The sequence below is a fragment of the Hippocampus guttulatus genome, chromosome 8 (assembly GCF_054856545.1).
Source record: "Hippocampus guttulatus isolate MCC_2025c chromosome 8, RoL_Hgut_1.0, whole genome shotgun sequence".
Taxonomy (NCBI): Eukaryota; Metazoa; Chordata; class Actinopteri; order Syngnathiformes; family Syngnathidae; genus Hippocampus; species Hippocampus guttulatus.
The window spans coordinates 19,591,342-19,608,904 of record NC_141268.1 but is presented as its reverse complement, the minus strand read 5'-3'; the positions used below and the strand labels follow the sequence as shown (position 1 = coordinate 19,608,904).

Genomic DNA, 17,563 nt, shown 5'->3' with positions numbered 1-17,563 from the left:
TAGTCTCAGTACCTCCTGTCTTGTTTGGATTTTTATGGTCACATTGATTCGCTTATTTGCCATTAAACTGGTGTTTTCTTTTTACACTCGGTCTTGCACTGCAGGTCAGAGTACACTAGAAAAATTACGCCCTCTGCTGGCAGATAGTATCATTGCTGTTAAATTGAAGCTATTCTCAGGAGTTCGGCCACCGCGGATCCTTTTTTTTTTAATGGAAATTAAATTCGGTCATACAGCCTGCTCCAGTATTGTCAACAGAGCACAAGAAGCAAAGATTCAGTAACACCGCAATCTCAAAATAGAGTACTCCAAGCAAAAGGTCTCACGTGATTTTGATATGAAAACCAGACACATGCAGATAGGCGCCCATTTTACCCATGCGAGGGGGTTACAGGTCAACACCGTCTTCAAAAAACATTCGCTTTGGAAAATACTCCTGCTGTCTGGTCTTTGTTTGACCGCTCCTTTCTTGTTGGTCAGTCAGGGCACTTCCTTGATTTGCTCCATGACACCGGCCACCAATCAAAAGTGGCCACGCACCCACCTACGCACACTTTTTGGCTGTTAAAGACCTGATTATCGAACATGCATGTGTCAACTGTTCATCAGGAAATATTTGTAGGAACGCAAGCGTCACGCAATTCAAAAGACAAATATAACTTCTCTCAACTCTGGTGCTTGCCATCGATCTGAACGTTGCCATGAAAGAACTCCCGCCACATGTACATCAATGTCATGTTTAATCGAGAACAAGGGAGAGGAACGAACATGTACACTTATTTACAGGTTGACTGTTTTGATTCTTCTCAGAACTGCTGCACGATGAGTTTCTTCTTGCCGTCGTAAGTGAACCTGTTGGTGCGGAACGGCTCACTGTCGTAGAACGAAGACAGGCTGTGGATGTTGAGCTGACGAGCCTATAACACAAGTTGGCCAACGTTAGCTAATCAGGCGCACTTAAGAGGGGCGGGGAGTCAACCTTTCAATTTTGCGGGTGCTCTTTTTTCTCGTCTCTCATTGCTAACAAAGAAAAGGAAAATAGGCAATGTGCACGTTTTTTTTCTCTCTGAGCAATGAGCATTGGGCTTATTTAGTTGACGTCGGCTCAGTACCAAACATGTTAAGGGTCACGTGACCATGTTTCAGCACTGACCAGCTGTTGATGTTCGCAATTAGCATTCAGCCACAAACGTTAGCATTTAGTGGTAACATTTAACTACCGACTCACGCATTTCGGCTAACAGCTGAAACCAGAAATTGGCTGCGGACGCAAGTATTTGGCAGCGGTTAGCTTACGAGCGCTGTTACCTTGTCGTGCAGATCCTTCTCGGGTATCTCAATAGTGTCGTCGCGCGCTCCATACCGGCTCCTCTGGTAGGAAACACGCTCAGCCGCCAGCTGCTTGAGGATAAACAGCAGCAGCTCGTTGTTGTCTTTGCGGTACGCCAAGTAGCGAGAGAACGTCTGCGGAGAAGAATGAGTCCAATACAGAAATATCAGCCTATTGAGGATTTTTTAATGTTGATTTTCTAGCTAGCGGTGGCATAGCATACCTTGCGCATGCTGCGCATGACGCTGAACTTTTGCGTGTCGATGAAGCTTTCGAGCATGATGCGGACTGCCATGTTGACGTCGTCCTCCATCACGTAGTCGCGCAAGTGCATCTTGGCGTGCGCCTCCGCCATGCGGATCATCGACTCGATGTGGCGCACCGTGATGGGGATGCTGCCCGTCGCCTGCGAGATGCCACGGGTGTGATTGCGCATAAGCACCGTAGCATACGAACGTGCGTATCGCCACCTGAGTGCGTGTGTCATTTCTGACATATACGAGTTTGTAAACCGTGACTGTGTTTTTCTGTGTGTCAGAAGCGAGTGTGAGTGTTTGTGTCAAGTGTGCGTCTCACCATGGACTCTTTGCGCAGGTCGCTGTAGATCCGCGCCACCTTGTCCTGGTCCATCTGGTTGAGTTTGGGATGAACCTGCAAACAAGCGTGGGCGTGGCTGTCAATCAGCCGGCTCTGGGACCGACACGCGACTGACAGCCCGAGGCTCCGCCCACCCTGTCCTTGGCGTAGATGATGTACTTCCTGAGGAGCTCCTGAGGGATGGGCGCCACGTTGGAAGAGTTGGGCAACAGCACCTCCTCCAAGGCCACGCCCCCTTCCTTGTTGCTGGGGTGGTGCTTGACGTGGGAGCCGACCACGAAGCGAGCCAGCATCTCGTCCTGTGCAAGCAGCAGGATTACAGCTGATGGAAAAGAACTACAGACCGAAAAGTGAAAGAGCACTTTCGTTGAAATGAAGAAATTAAAAAGAAAAATGTGTAAAAAAGAAAAAAAAAAAACTGAAACTACAGCTTACATTAAGTGGGTATTTCTGTACAGAAGGAAGGTCAAATGTTTGAGAATTGTTGTTTATTACACAAGACTTAGTGTTGTGTACTCTTTTTTTTTTTTTAAATCTTGCAATTGACAAATACTCCATATTAAAAATAAAAAATTAAAAAAAACCAAATAAATCTGAAAAAAAACAAGTGTAAAAAAGTACAATAAGTAGTGTGTGGTTGAGTGAGTGCGATTGTGGCCAGTGTGTGTGTGTGTGTGTGCTGTTTTTATTGTGTGGGTGTTTTCCCGGTTCCATACGTGAAGAACTGCTGCTTGTGTACCTGGACGGGGTCCACGGTGTCTCGGACTACACACAGGACATCAAAACGTGACACTATGGGCTCGGTCAGGTCCACGTTCTCAGCAAAGGTCAGCGAGGGGTCGTATCTGCCACCTGGAAGGACACGCCCGCTGGCTGTTAGCGCCGGGTGGGTGCACGCATGCGAGTGCACATCATTTTACCGATGGGGTTAGAAGCGGCGATGACTGTGCATCGGGCCTGCAGCGAAGTGACGATGCCCGCCTTGGAGATGGAGATGCTTTGCTGCTCCATAGCCTCGTGGATGCTCGTGCGGTCGGCGTCGTTCATCTGCACGAACGCCACACGCGTTCACTTTGGCCGGACGCCGCATGGCACCTTTTAAGTGCGTCACTTACGTGCATGCGTCACTCGTGTGCGCCGGCGCGTACCTTGTCAAACTCGTCAATGAGGCAGACGCCGCGGTCGGCCAGCACGAGCGCCCCGGCCTCCAGCGTCCACTCGCGGCTGATTGGGTGCCTCTGCACGTAGGCGGTCAGGCCCACAGCGGACGCGCCCTGGCCCGTGGTGAACACGGCCCTGCTCGCCACCTTCTCCACGTACCTGTGCGCAGGAAGTGACGTCATGGCAACAAATATTCCCCACGTGCGCACATCTTCCATCATGTCCTACTTGAGGAACTGTGACTTGGCCGTCCCGGGGTCTCCGCATAGAAGGACGTTGATGTCTCCTCGCACCTTGTGTTTACCACCTGAATAAAGGCACGCGATAACTATGGTGAGATGGCCGACCAGTCCTAAAATGGTTGACGAGCGGTCGGGCGACGAGACTTTTACCGGGATTCTTGGCCTCGCCTCCAAACATGGCCACGGCGAGAGCTCTTTTGATGTCCTCGTGGCCGTAGATGGACGGCGCAATACTGGCGAAGATCTGGACATAGAAAAAAAAAGGGATTTGCAGACCGGACTATTAAAAAAAAAAAAGTCCACGAGATTAATTAAAAATTAAATTAATTGATTAAAAATTAATCAGTAACTATTTTCACTTGCGATTGGCGAGCACCGATACCTGGGATCGGTACTCACGAATCGGTCCTTCTCTTTTGCAGTCAGGAGCGCAATTCTGACAGATGTCTTCATTTTATTGTGTGTTCGATACAAAATATGTATTTTATGAATACACGGGGAAAGAGCGAATAGAAATTTGCCATTCATTTCATTCAATTTTAAGTAAAAGTGTGATATTGGGATACACGGGTATTTCTTTCAAAATATCGATTAGCTGCGCGATTGAAAGGAGCTGCGGCCATTTCCTCTCACTCACCCTTTCTCCGATGCACTCATCCTTGGACAGAGCCACGATGGCCTTGACGTCTTCGTCCGTCAGCTCAGCCACGGCCACGCCTTCATCCCGCCGCGCCACGTGGTTGGCCAGGATGACGGTGGCGAACACCGGGAAGCCATTGGCCATGTTCAGAGAGCCGTCATAGTTGTTGTGGTAGATGCCCGTCAGCTCCTGAAAGCACAAAGGACTTTTGAGCGTCCGGATGGCGGATTTTGTGGAGGCGGCGCACTCACGATCTCGTCTCCCGGCTTGCAGCTATCCACCAGGTCGGCGAGCAGGATGGCGTCTTTGGAGCGCGGCAGACGTCCGGCGGCCACCTTGCCGGGACTTTCCTGGATAGTGATCCTCTGATAGTTCTGATAGACGGTCTGGAGGAATTTCAAGAAAAGTCACTGCGGGTGAGACGAGGTGGCGGCGTAAAAGCTCAACGAAGACGGAGACGTCGTCGTCGTCGCTCACCTCCTCCATGTTGATCTCAAAGGGTCCCTGTGACTGACACTCAGGACACGAGCCCGGTTTGACCTCCTGGCTCTGGGACTGGAAAAAGGGCCCCAGTACAAAGTTGCACTTGTTGCAGTTGTACTTGATCATGCCCAGCTGCGGCAGCACGCCGGTGCAACTGCTCACTACACCGCTGGTGCGGATGAGCTGGTTCAGATGGAGCTGCCTGCAGAGAAGACGAGACCACAAATGGCAACAAACTAACTGCAGTACCGCCGGACCAAAAGTGAGGCTACAACGCAGACCAAAACAAAGTCCAACTTTTTTTTTTTATTACGCCCCATATATAATTACCCACCCCCAACCCCCAATTTTGGATCTTCTGCAAAGCCCTTCCAATGTACCCGCACTGCCCCGAAAAAAGGAGCACAATGGCCGCTTCAGCGTGGACCCGGTACAATGGAAAGCCCCGCCCCCTTGGATGCATCAGACCCCCATCATTCCCCAAAACCTGGACCCCCTTTCCAAGTGTGTCTTGCTTTAATTTTTCACTGTAAGTATGCCCCCCCCACCCCCCCAATCAACAGAAACACACCTACAGTCAGCCGGGATGTTGCCCTCACCTGAGTGAGCGAATCTCCTCCACCAGCGGCAGGTTGCAGATGCGCACGTGGATCTCGTGAGCGATGCGCTCGTATTTGGGGTACATGGCCAGCACCACCTCTTTGGCCGCCTCGTCAAACACCTGACAGGGAGGGGGAGGAACGAAGGGAGGGGAAGGAAGAGAGGAATGAAAGAAGAACAAGAGGGAGTGAAGGAAAGAAGGGGAAGACACGCAGATTCGTTTTTGAGTAGCGAGCGGTTTCTTCTGCTTTTACCTTCAACATCTCCATGGGGGCTTCAGGAAGGAAGTAAGCCAGCACGTGCTCCCTGGCTGCGAGGTCTTCATAGTTCACCCCCAAACTCTCCTTGTTCTCTGCGCGCGCACACAAAACACGCACTTGAGTTTAAAATGACACGCGCAGAGCCCCGCGAGAAGATAACGACAATTCGGTTGACGAAATAAAAACGAAAACACTTTTAGGAAAAAAAAATGAACTCACTAAAATGGCATCATACATTTATAAAAGTAATTCAAGTGGAGAAAAGAAATACACTTATGAGCTTCCAGGCTTCATTTGAAATGAATTGATTTTGCTTGCCGTCTGTTATAGAAGCCAAACAGTCGATTGGGAATCACACGCTGCTTTATTACGCAATACTTAGTGACTGCTCATCTTACTCGTAACACCATATGTTGAAAATAAAACGAACAAAGCATTCTTGAAAAAATAAATCAGCGTGAATAATGTAAAAAAAAAAAAAATTGTAATGAAAATCCAAAACTATTCGCAGACACACACCTAAATAAGCCCCCCCCCCCTCACCTTTGCACATGTCGCTGATCTTCTCCTTGAAGACGTTGTGGCCGCTCTCGTCCACGTGCGTGCGCAGAAAGTTCTTGAAGCGGTTGTAGATCTCCAGGCGGGGGGCGGCCATGGACACCCACTCCCTCACCGTGTGACCCTGACCAGGAAGAGGAGGAAGGTGAGTGCGCCGAAGGCGAGCGGCCGCCGTCGGAACTCACTTTCATGTCCTCCAGGTTCTCGATACTCTCAATCATCTCCTCGTCGTCGCCCTCGGCTGCGCCCTCCGCCGCACGCTCGGCCAACCGCCGCCGCCGCGCCGCCGGACGCTCGTCGTCCTCGTCTTCGCTGTCTGAGGAAGCCAAACAAACACCCAGACGAAAATCACGCATGCACGTATTGTTTACCAAAACAATTACCCCACGGCTGCAGTTCCGCACTTCCCCAAAAGACGAATTAAAAGAGTACGACAGAGTCAAAAGGAGCGAAAAGGCAATCAAGTGCAGCGCGACGGGTGGGCGTGTCTGACCGTAGAGCAGGCCTCTCCTGAGGCGCGTGCTGAAGCCCCGCTCACGATCGCGCCTCCTCATGGCCTCCTCGGCGGCCGCCCGGGCTCCCGGGGATAGTTCGGCCAGGTCCTCCTCATCCAAGTCCAGACCCTCGGCCTCATAGCGATCCAGCGCCGGGATGGGCCGATAGTCACTGTGGCAGCGCCGCAAAAAGGCACAAATGACCGCCGGCATTTCTACAAAACCAACGCACGCTTGCAAAATTTCACCAAGTTGGAGACGTGAATCGAGCTTTCAAGGAACAAAACATGAAGCTTGTTCTTCACACGTTGACCAGCAGCTATTTTCAAAACAGACTTTGACGCTGACGTTTTTTTTGCTCATTGCGACACCTCAAACACGACTGTAAGAGGCCCGTTGGAGGCTTCATTTGGACATCAGTAGTGCTTTGCTACAATCTTGGTGCCCAAAAACATTTTGATGGTCTGAGTACTTTGCCATCACCCTATGACATCATAGTGCCCAAGAACTATGTAGAAGTGAATAGATGAGCTTAATTTGCAAAAGAGTCGTGCTTTTTCCACCATCTTGGAACCAAGAAACTATGCTTGTTGAGCCGCTTCTCCACATGTCTTGGTGGCATAGTGCCAAGAACTTGTGAATTGAGGAACTTCATTTGGTCAAAAGGTGTGCTTTGCCACCCTTTTCAGGCAGGTATAATTCTTTTTTTTGGGGGGGGGGGTCTAAGCTTTCTTATTATTTTATGTTGGGCCAAGGTTTCATTGTTTACTGATAGGAAGTTGAGTTGCTCCATTTATTAGATATAAACACATAACGGGGTAGGACTAGATAAGTTTTTTACTTCTTCCTACTCCCTTGAACAGAATAACTGTGTTGAATGAAGACTGATTTCTTTCTTTTTTACCATTTTATTTACCTTATTCTCTGTCAAATTATTACTGTACATGTTTTATGTTCAATAAACAAACCAAAAGACAAAAGTTGTGCTTTGCCGCAATCTTCCGGTAAAATACAGGCAAATGCACACCTTTGATCAGGGTGTCAAAGAGCTGCTTTTGACAATTTGCAGCATTCCATGTCACTCTGTGAGCTGCAGCAGCGCTCCTCACCGTTCCATGCCGTCCCCGATAAGTTCCTCGCCATCGCCGTCCTCCTCCTCGTCTCCGGGCAGAGTGACGTCCCCCAGCAGGCCCTCGGACTCGTCCTCAAAGGGGGGCAGGTCTCTGCCAGGGCTGGAGGTCAGGTCTCCCCTCCGGGAATGCGGTTCGGGGCTGCCTGCGCCCATGTGCTGAGACTCGGATGAATCCTGCCCGCGGCACATGAACTAAAATGAGCCCTTTTTGTGGTATTTTACACATTTTTAGACAAAATGTACCCCCCGAACCCGAAACACACACACAGACACAATTTTACATTTTTGGAGACACTTAGATGGAGCAGTGGAATACCGACGATGTCAGCGACGATTGTCTTTGTTGAAGACGAATCGGTGAACTGACCGAGCTCGTTTTCAGAGCCACGTTGGACGGAAAAAAGACGGGCGCTAGCTAACAAGTAAGTGTCACTGAACGTCGCTTAAAAAAAGCACTTGGAGACATTTCGTCCTCAACGAATCGCCACGTATTGTTTCAACAAAGCCGCATCTCGTTGGACCAACGTTCCCCACACGCCCAAACTCCACTCGGCGAAATATGACATCTAACGTCGCCGGTGTCCACGCGTAAACCCCAACAGCGCGTATAAGAGACAAAAACAAAGTCGGAGAGCGCCTCACCGCCATTGTGCGTGTACTCCTCGCGTCCTCAAGAGCTTCTCCTGGAGTCCTTCACTTTCCCGCCAAACCGAGTCACGTGGTACAGAAAGCCCGGGAAATAACATGAATATCCAGATAGAGGGTGACGTCGCGATCTTTGATTGGTTGTGGCGAACCGATAGGCGGGGTTAGTCACCCAGAATCTGTCGATCAGACGTACTGCGCGTGCATACAACATCGACGACCCATGCCTAAGGTCGCGTTACGGGAGGAAAATACCAACTTGGCGATTGTGTCACAAATTTATTAAAATTCTGTGTAATACAGTACCTACAATCATTCAGCTCTTCATATTGAGTTTAGTCAATTGTGAGACTCCTGGCCAAAATATAAAACAAGTTCAAATGACAGCAATAATAAACTCGCCGCCAGAGGGTGTTGCAACTGCACAAAAAAAAAACATTTGAAAGACACTAAACGATTTTGTTACAGTATTTACAATATCCACTCCTTACACGGGATGGTTTCATGGTCACTCGCTTAAGTCAAATGTTTCATGAAAATGTCTTCAGTTACGCAAAGTGTGTTCTGACTTGACGTTCGTAGAACATCATTACCAGACAGGGACATTTTCAAACAATAAGAATAAGACTGTGGGGGAAGGGGGGTCCATGTCAAACCGTGTGCTATTAATTTAATAAGGGGGTAAAAATAAATAAATAAATGAGACACAAACAAATGTTCTTTTTGAGTTTTATTTCAAAACAACTAGATGAGCGTGAACACCAAAGACTTGGACACAAGACAAGCGAACGACGTTTGCGAGCCTGCTCACTTCCTCTTGAACCTGATTGACAAACAGGAGCAACCACAAAGGTCAAACATATGTGAAAACAAGAAAAACAAACACAAAAAGCAGAAGATGACAACAACACAAGAAAAGAAGCACACAAAGACAGAAAAGAGAATATGAAAGTACCTGGAGCCTCCTGAGCGCCTGCGGTCCATACCAAGACGTTTCCTGTCTGCAAAGGACGGCCTGGAAAAGGAAACATATTTAATTAAAGTATTATGACTTTGAGTTGAAATAATTTTTTTAGACTTACAGCAAGGGTCAAGCGCTGTCAAAAGTAATTGATTAATCCACAACTAATTGATTGCCAAATTATTCTCAACAACTATTTTAACAATCAGTAATCATTTAGTTCCATTTTTTAAATTCAAATATTCGTCAACCTCTCAAAAGTAATTCTTCATTTGAGTCGGAAAATTATTTTGCATTGAAAAGATGCGAATACACCAACGAATGAATCGGTCTCGATAGAGCACGATGGCCCGATGGAAAATAGTTTTGCTAATGCAGAGCTCTTGCGTGTTGTCACGTGTTCTTGCCATTCACGATAACATTTGTTCAAATGTCAAGGAACTCATGGCGTCGTAGCCTCTCCAACTGAGCTGAGCTTATCGAATCCAATCGTTCCACGTGAAAATGTACCATCTTGAAATTGTATGGCACCCCGTGTCTCAACGTCCATATCCGACATTGAGGGAACTCTCACCCCGCTCTGTAGTGTTTGATGGCTTTGTTGCTGACGTTGGTCAACTCTTTGTCGAAAGCAGACTTGTGTCCCGCATTGCCTCCTTTTCTTGCCTTCTGATTGGCTGTACACACGCACCCACACACGCAACAGGTGAGCAGGATGCGCACGGTGCGTTGAGGGGCATTCGTTCATTTTCTAACCTTTAGGGGGCGCCTGGTCCTCGTCCTCAGCCATGGCTCGGGCTCTCTTGGGCCGGCGCTCGCGCTTTGCGGCTCGCTCGGCGAACATTTGTGCCTTCAGGATCTCAAACTGAGCGCGCTCCTCCGCCTGTGATGTGCACACTCCTGTCAGCTCACATGTTCTTGTACAATTTGAGCATATGGTGTGCTGCAACAAACTCCAAAGACACCGACCGTCATGTTTTTCTTCTTGCTGTCCTTTATAAACTTGGCGCGCTTCTTCTTCCCTCGCAGAGCCAAGTCAAAGTCCTGCAGCGCCTTGTTTACTGCACGCGCGCGCACACGCACACACACACGCAGGTCAAGTCCAACGAAAGAGATTCAAGCATGGTTGGCAATCAATCAATCAATCAATCACGTCACAGGCTTGCCGGGCATTCGGAGAGAAAGTTTTAAAGTTGGAGAAGCCAAAATGGAAATCAGCACATGACATTTTGATGAATGTCCCAGCCCGGGTGTGTGGACTTTGTACTCACTGCGGCTCTGCTTCCTTTCTTGCTGCGTCTGGAACCAAACTCGCTGAGTGTCGTTGGTGGCGGAGCCATCCAGACGCTTCTGGGCCACACTCAACTACACAGAGACGCACACACAGAATTGGGGACAAAAAAGGAAAAAAAAAAGATGACGTCATGCCCGTGAAGACATTTGGCTATCCTCGATGAGCGGAGCCACCAAAAGAAAGGGCCAAATAACACATTTCACTTTCTCATGAGAAACCAATTGGTCTTCATTATTGGGTCAACTTTTTGCGTGGCAGCATCAAATGGATTTTCTTCTCCAAAAGAAAAATGAATCAGTGAGATTTTGGGCTGTGAGAAGAAGTGACGCCCGAAAGCATCGTGGCGATTTTGCTGACAAAAACAAAACTTTTGAGCAAGCCTGGTTTGTTCTATAGATCAGTAGTGAGAGACCAATACCCTTTCTTCAGGACCGATGTCGATTACTAGTTGATTTTTTTGGGGGGGGGGGGGTAGTATAAAGGGGGGGACAAAAATAGATTTATTATTATATATTTTTTTTGGGTCAAACTTGTCTATTTTCTGACAAAAACTGCAGGGAGCCCGCATTCGCCGCAGCCTGTTTTAGAACACTCAATGAAACGCAAACTTTTCCTGAAATTAAATATAACTGAGATGTGCACCTTTCCCTTCTCACTTAGCTTTTTTTTTTTTTTCTTCAAAGGGAAAAAAAAAGCAGCCAGCGCGCGTGCGTGAGTGTGTACCTTGGCCTCCGAAGCAGCCATCTCTTTCTCTTCCTTCTCCAGCCTCACCACAGCTTCCACGTCATTCTCCAGTTTGGAAATGAGGTCTCTGAATTTGAGGATGACGTCTGTAACGGACGCAACGCAGTTTTGCTACAAGAACGTGGCGACCCCGACGTGGTGCGCGCGCACAGGCGCGCTTACCTGGAGGGAGCACGCGGGCCTTCACGGTGCTCTTGGCCGACTTGACGACTTCCTTCAACGTTTTCCTCTCCGACTCGCCGACCAGCGAGACGGAGCGTCCCGAGCGCCCCGCTCTGGCCGTGCGGCCCACGCGGTGGACGTAGTGCTTGACGGTGGACGGCATGGTGAAGTTGATGACCTGATGAGTGCGTGGTCAGTGAGCGGCCCGCTCCGTTTGTGAATCCCCGGAGACCCCCCCGTGCAGCTTCTCACCGTTTTGACGCCGTCTATGTCCAGACCTCTGGCCGCCACGTCCGTCGCCACCAGGATGTCAATCTGGTCGTCCTTAAAACGCCTGCGCAAAGTCCTCGTGGTTATTTTTCCTCAAAAGTCAGATTGTCTTTTGAAAGCAGTCAGGTAGCATATAATGTCATTTTTGGGCAGTTTATTCATTGTGGGGCGGGGGGGGGGGGGGGGGGGGTGAACGACCAAATTCACTTTACAAGCTAGGCTGTGGACTTGTCGATATTTATAGTGCACTATATAAAGCCAGGAATCCACTGGTCCGTCCCACGGGAGATCTGATTGGAAAATGAATGTGGCCCCTGAACTCAAACGAATTGGGCAGGCTGTGGCGAAAACTTGCCGGGTTCTCGGCTTCTGTACCTGAGGTTCTCCAGTCTCTGGTTCTGGCTGAGCTCTCCGTGCAGCTCCCCAACCTTGAGGCCCATGAGTCCCAGCAGGATGTGCAGTCGGTGCGCTTGCTTCCTGGTCTGCGTGAAAACCATCACGTGGTCCTGGAAGGTTCTGGTGAGCAGAGCTGGGACACAAGCGTGACAAGTCAGGACGCGACAGGAGCGTCGGGATCTGGCGCGAGGCGACGGCTTACCGGCCACCACCGCCTCGCGGTCGCCCTCGCGGTTGGCTCGGATCCGCACAAACTCCTGCCGCAGGTACGGAGCCACGTCCGTGTTGCTGTTCACGAAGATCCGGACGGGCTGCTTCAGCGAGACGGCCGCAAGGTCTTTCACCTGCGGACGTCATGTGATGGTGGAAAGGATATCTTCAATATAAAGTGATGCCAACGCATATGTCAGCTGGGAGGGGGCGGAGTTTTATACGCTTGAAGATATTTCAACTAAATTAAGAATTTCTACCCCCCCAACCCCCCACCACCACCAATTTTGACACCAAAGCGAAAATCCTTTGACTGAAAATGAACGGTCGATACCTCCTCGGTCATGGTGGCGGAGAACAACATGGTTTGTCTGTTGTACGAGCACAGCCTGATGATCTCCTTCATCTGCTCCTCGAAATACTCGTCCAGCATTCTGACGAGCAAACAAAAACATTTGAGCCGGGCCCACGCTACCCGGCCAGCTCGCTCGCCGATTACCGCTTTGACGATTTATCACGCATTACAAAAAAAAAAAAAAAAAAAGTCATAAGCGCTAATACTGGCTGTCACATCAGCTCTTTTCTCTTTTGAGGGGACTGCTAAGCAAGGGACAATATGATTGGCGCCTTGCAGAGTTGAGTAAACCAGCTGCCACTTTCACATGAATTGCCTCCAAGTAACTTTTTTGCTTCTCCTCGTCAGTCAGCAGTTACACCCGGATGAGGAAGGGAGGGAGGGGTTAGGCGCCACCGTGTACTAGTTAGCCCCAAGGACAACATGAGAAGGCCATGGGTCTGTTCTAAAAATAGCTCACCCGTGATGGGACACCGTGACTTAGAAAGGCGTAAAACTGAAAAAAATGTTAACACTTATTTTGATTTAATATGCTGCGCAATTCTTAATGTGACAAATATTCAAACTTTTGTTTAAAAAATAAAATAGCAGTAGACTGTGTTCAGTGGGCAGAAAAAAAAATCGGTTTCATTTCCCATATATTTCGGAAAAGGCAATTTTAGAGTTGTAATTTTAAAACTGGGACTTTGACAAAATAATCAAAACTAATATTAAATTGCAAATGGATTGGATACAACTTTGTCAAATGTGCTGTATGTAACATACAGCACAGATGAAATGCTCAAAAAAAGAAAAAGAAAACGCAAAAACTAACAAAGTCAATCTTAAATTTGTAAAACTAAGAATGTCCTTTATGTGCTTTTGGGGTTCATGTGAAATCTTGTGACATTCATTTAAATTATTTTGCTGCACAGGGTTCGCGTTGCGCTCTACCTGTCCGCTTCGTCTAGGATGAGGATCTCGATGTGCGTCAGCTCAAAGCTGGGCGTGTTGTGGAGATGGTCGATAAGTCGGCCCGGGGTGGCGATAAGGACATCCGGACCGGCCCTCAACGCCGCCTCCTGAGACTTCAGGTCCAGACCGCCTGGAGAGAAGTCCAGAACAATGCGGTCATTGTTGTTGCAAATGTGTTATCTTGATGAAATATAAAAGATCGTCAGCCACACAAATCGATGAATAGTTACTGTGGAGAGGCTGAAATCTTTTGAAATTGTTGTCAATTAATGATCGATTCATCGATTCATTTCTTGACACCACTAGTGAGTACAATGCCAAACCTTCTCGTGTGACGTTGCTTCATGTTTGATCAGTTGTTGTTTTTTTAATCACTATACAATACCAAGTAAACAACAATAATTGCTTAAGAACGTGGGGGGATGGGGGGGGGGGAAGCACTTTTAATTCATTTGAGCCAATTCTTTGGTGAATCATCGATTCCATAATGATTGAACAGTGACAGCCCGAGACATGCAGCCACGTCCACACACACGCACGAGGACACAGGCCAGACACACAAAGACACTACGTTCGTGTACAGTACGTGCGCACACAGCTCGCCGGCAGAGTCGTACCGACAGTCAGGCACGTCGTGATGGAGGTGAACTGGGCCAGCTGCCGTGCCACCGTGTGAACTTGGATACCCAGCTCTCGCGTCGGGACCAGAACCAGCACCCGGGTCACCTGGGACGTCCTGGGCTTGTAAACCAAGCGCTCCAAGACCGGTAACATGAAGGCGGCCGTCTTTCCTGTGGTCAGAAAGAAAAAGAAGAAGAAAGTGGCATCTGCTCCATAAGTTGAGCGCGGGAGTTGGCGTACCTGTGCCGGTAGCGGCGCAGGCGCAGAGGTCTCGGCCGAGGAGCCCGACGGGAACGCAAGCCTTCTGGATTGGAGTGGGCTGCTTGAAGCCCATCGCCGTGATGGCCTGCAAGAGACGCCACACCCACTGGTGAGGAAGCACAACCGGACCTGCCCTCGGTGCGGCGGATTTCCCCGCAGTTCACCTTCGTCAATGTTGCCCATTGTCAGTGTGCTACTCATCGGCGCCCTCTAGTGGTACGTGAAAGGCACACTGACTGACTTCAGTTAGGCGGATCGAACTCTCAGACGGCCCCCAAGATTCAAACCCAGTGCATTTCGATGGACTGGCACTTTTTTTTCCCTCCTTCTTCTCCATTTTCAAATACTTTTGAAAATAGTTTGAGGGTTTTTTTTTCCTTCCCCATCCCCCATCAAGTTTACCTTCAGGATTGGTCTGGACAGGTTCATGTCGTCAAAGCTGAGTGTGTCGTCAAACTGCGACGCATCTTCGTGGAATGACTGCACCTGAACACACACATGTACATAAAGAGAGTTATTAAACACACACACACACACGCATGCGCGTACACACGCGCGGTGACAAGATTAGCCCCTCCTCCTCCACCTATGCGAACTGGTCTTCTTTACCTCTGCCTCCTCGTCTGCCTTCCTCTTCCTCCCACGACGTTGCTTCTCCTTCAGCGTGTCTGCCGGCAGAAAACAGGAAGTCAGAAGAAAAACAGATGAGACACCGTCAAAATAAAAGCCTTACCTGCTTGGGTGAGAACTCGCTCGTCATCAGAGTTGAACTCGTCCTCGTCATCAGTGTCCTCGTCACAAGGCTTCACGTCCTCCTCCTCAGACGTTTCTTTCTTCACCGCAGAGTCTTCTTCACCCACAGACACTTTCTCCTGCACAGCGGACCGGAAATAGAAACTCAGTCGCCTGGAAACAGAAGCTCAGCCGATGGGAAGTAGATTAGGGACGTACCTCTGCCTTCCTCTTTTTCCGGACCTTTTCAATCTTCTGGTCCAAAGTGGTCAGACTTCTCTGCACACACCAGCAGGAAAATCAAATGTTAAGGGCTTCACTTGATAACTTATTAAACAAATTCGATAATATCTCATCTCAATTTGGGATTTTTTTTCATTCTTTTTGCAAAAAAAAAAACAAAACCCATCTGTTTTAATCACAGGGTTTTACAGTAAATCGTTATCAGAGGTTATCACAGGTAGAAATTGATCTCATATCGGACGTCAGATTAAAAAAAAAAAAAAGAATCAGGTTTCTTTATCCACCCGATTGAAAAGTACTCCTAAATTCATTGTGACATGTTTACAATGACAATAAAATGCCAAATGTCAGCCCAGACGAGAATCATTCTCTCTCTCATTTAAAAATGTTCAAAACATATTTTCTATTTACCGGTAATCAAAAATATTCTAATTTGTATTCTTCTATTTTTTGGTATTTATTTATTTAACCTCTATTGAACCGGGAACATCCCATTGAGATTAAAAATCTCTTTTATAAAGGGAATCGTGGCTCAGAGGCAGCAACATAATTAAAACGACGTGCCAGAAAAAATGTCAAGAACTTTTAGTATGGCGACAAGACAGGAGAGACGCAAGGTCCAAGGCGTACCTTCTTCTTGAGCTGCTTTATGACGTCGGCCATGGCCCAGTCGTCTCCGTGGTCCAACGCGTCTCGTTCTCCAAACACAAAGTCATTGTTGAAGTCTCTGGCGCCGCCACTTTGGCTGCCAAACTTCTTCTTCCGGTTCAGGACGATCGGTTCTTCCTGGGACCCACGGCCATCACAACATTAGCGACACAATCAAACTTCAAATTTCGGCTGTTGTTTAGCAACATTTTAGGTTTCGGAACATTTTCAAAATCATCCACAAACAGTTGACATCCATCCATGAATGAGCCCGTAAATCTTCTAATAATTGACTCAGTTCAACTTTATTTATAGAGTACTTTGTAAACAAACAGACATAAATCAGAATATACTTCCTATTGTAGGTCTGAAATGACAGAATGTGGACAACTTTCAATCAAACAAGGTCTTCAAATGATTCATTTACCACAATAATTCTGAATTAATTTGACAACTGATGAGTTGTCGAATAATCTTTGCACCCGTTTTCCCTGTCGTGCAATATTTTTCTTAACCGGTTAAGTGTAGTAAACTACTTTTTGACTTATATTGATGGTTAAACATATAGCAGGTCACATTAATCAGTTATAATTTTAATTGCAACCTGACCAATGGAAAAAGGCCAAGAATATGAAATGTGAATACAGAAAATAGAAACGTAACATTAAATGTACAGTAGTTGTTTTCAGGTGATTTATTTGTTAAAATACTATTAAAAGCTACCTGGCCCTTTGTGAATCGGTAGTATTCAGACGTTTTCAAATTTTGCTGTTGTCGCTTGGTTGGAGTTATTTTCGGATCCAAATCTCCATTGCGCACTTGATTAGCAACAACAGGGTTATATACTCCATTCCGTGCATAAAACTGATCACATAAAGTAACTTTCATGACAAACCAACTCAGTGCCATCACACTTGCTGGAGAACATTTCATTTCATGTAAACATATCAAAAATTAGGGGGACAAAGACCATTCTATCGATTGTGTAGCAAAGTTTTTCTTCCAAAATTTCTACTTTTCTTTTGAGGACTGCTTCCACGCACTCTGGCTGGCTTGATCCGGCCAGAAGTGCAACTTCCCCGGGCAGGCAGAGCGACTGGAGCCGGGCTCCCTCACCTCATGCTCGGACTCGCTGTCGGATTCTTCCGGACTCTGCTCGTCGTCCTGGATGGTTCCGATCAAACCCAGTTGCTCCAACATGGCTAACTAATAGGTTGTCTTGGGTTCTTGTTTTCTACGTGACTATAAAAATACAGGTCGGCACGTACACGCGTGTGGCGACGAAACAGGAAGTGACGAAGAAATCTGCTTCCGGGACACTGACGTCGCTCTACAGCTCTATCCAAATATCCATACTACACTCTACCGTCCTCAATGAGGTTTACATCGAGTAGAAATGGACGTGTTGTTGGAGAGCGCAAATTAAAATCGGCGAAAACTTCAGGATTGGGATCGTGCGTGTTGCGCCATCGATTTGCGCCACTGTGTTGGACATACGTCATTAAACATGGCGACTTTCGTTTTTTTTTAAATTCACATTTTCAATGCAAAACATAAAAGAAATAAAACA

The 17,563-nt window shown here is 47.7% G+C and overlaps 2 protein-coding genes across 2 annotated transcripts; both read right to left on the bottom strand.

Moving 5' to 3' along the window:
* Nucleotides 1–723: 723 nt before the first annotated feature.
* On the bottom strand, nucleotides 724–8,217 carry mcm2 (minichromosome maintenance complex component 2). The gene is made up of 20 exons (XM_086118809.1): nucleotides 8,140–8,217; nucleotides 7,475–7,671; nucleotides 6,365–6,537; nucleotides 6,057–6,187; nucleotides 5,857–5,995; nucleotides 5,308–5,405; nucleotides 5,053–5,174; nucleotides 4,448–4,655; nucleotides 4,222–4,356; nucleotides 3,968–4,159; nucleotides 3,481–3,574; nucleotides 3,317–3,395; nucleotides 3,076–3,247; nucleotides 2,848–2,974; nucleotides 2,667–2,779; nucleotides 2,062–2,226; nucleotides 1,907–1,981; nucleotides 1,554–1,736; nucleotides 1,309–1,464; nucleotides 724–917 (listed from the first exon to the last, which is right to left on the bottom strand). Exons 1-20 carry the CDS (start codon nucleotides 8,143–8,145, stop codon nucleotides 807–809), a joined length of 2,676 nt encoding a protein of 891 aa, XP_085974935.1. The 5' UTR covers nucleotides 8,146–8,217; the 3' UTR covers nucleotides 724–806.
* Nucleotides 8,218–8,857: 640 nt separating this feature from the next.
* ddx27 (DEAD (Asp-Glu-Ala-Asp) box polypeptide 27) lies at nucleotides 8,858–17,280 on the bottom strand. The gene is made up of 21 exons (XM_086118609.1): nucleotides 17,110–17,280; nucleotides 15,976–16,131; nucleotides 15,322–15,381; nucleotides 15,104–15,242; nucleotides 14,980–15,038; nucleotides 14,773–14,856; nucleotides 14,350–14,455; nucleotides 14,106–14,279; nucleotides 13,468–13,618; nucleotides 12,514–12,613; nucleotides 12,172–12,313; nucleotides 11,949–12,102; nucleotides 11,556–11,637; nucleotides 11,304–11,481; nucleotides 11,121–11,227; nucleotides 10,375–10,468; nucleotides 10,073–10,164; nucleotides 9,860–9,986; nucleotides 9,678–9,780; nucleotides 9,098–9,157; nucleotides 8,858–8,965 (listed from the first exon to the last, which is right to left on the bottom strand). The coding sequence occupies exons 1-21, from the start codon at nucleotides 17,191–17,193 to the stop codon at nucleotides 8,950–8,952; spliced, it is 2,268 nt and encodes a 755-aa protein (XP_085974735.1). The 5' UTR covers nucleotides 17,194–17,280; the 3' UTR covers nucleotides 8,858–8,949.
* Between the last annotated feature and the right edge of the window lie 283 nt (nucleotides 17,281–17,563).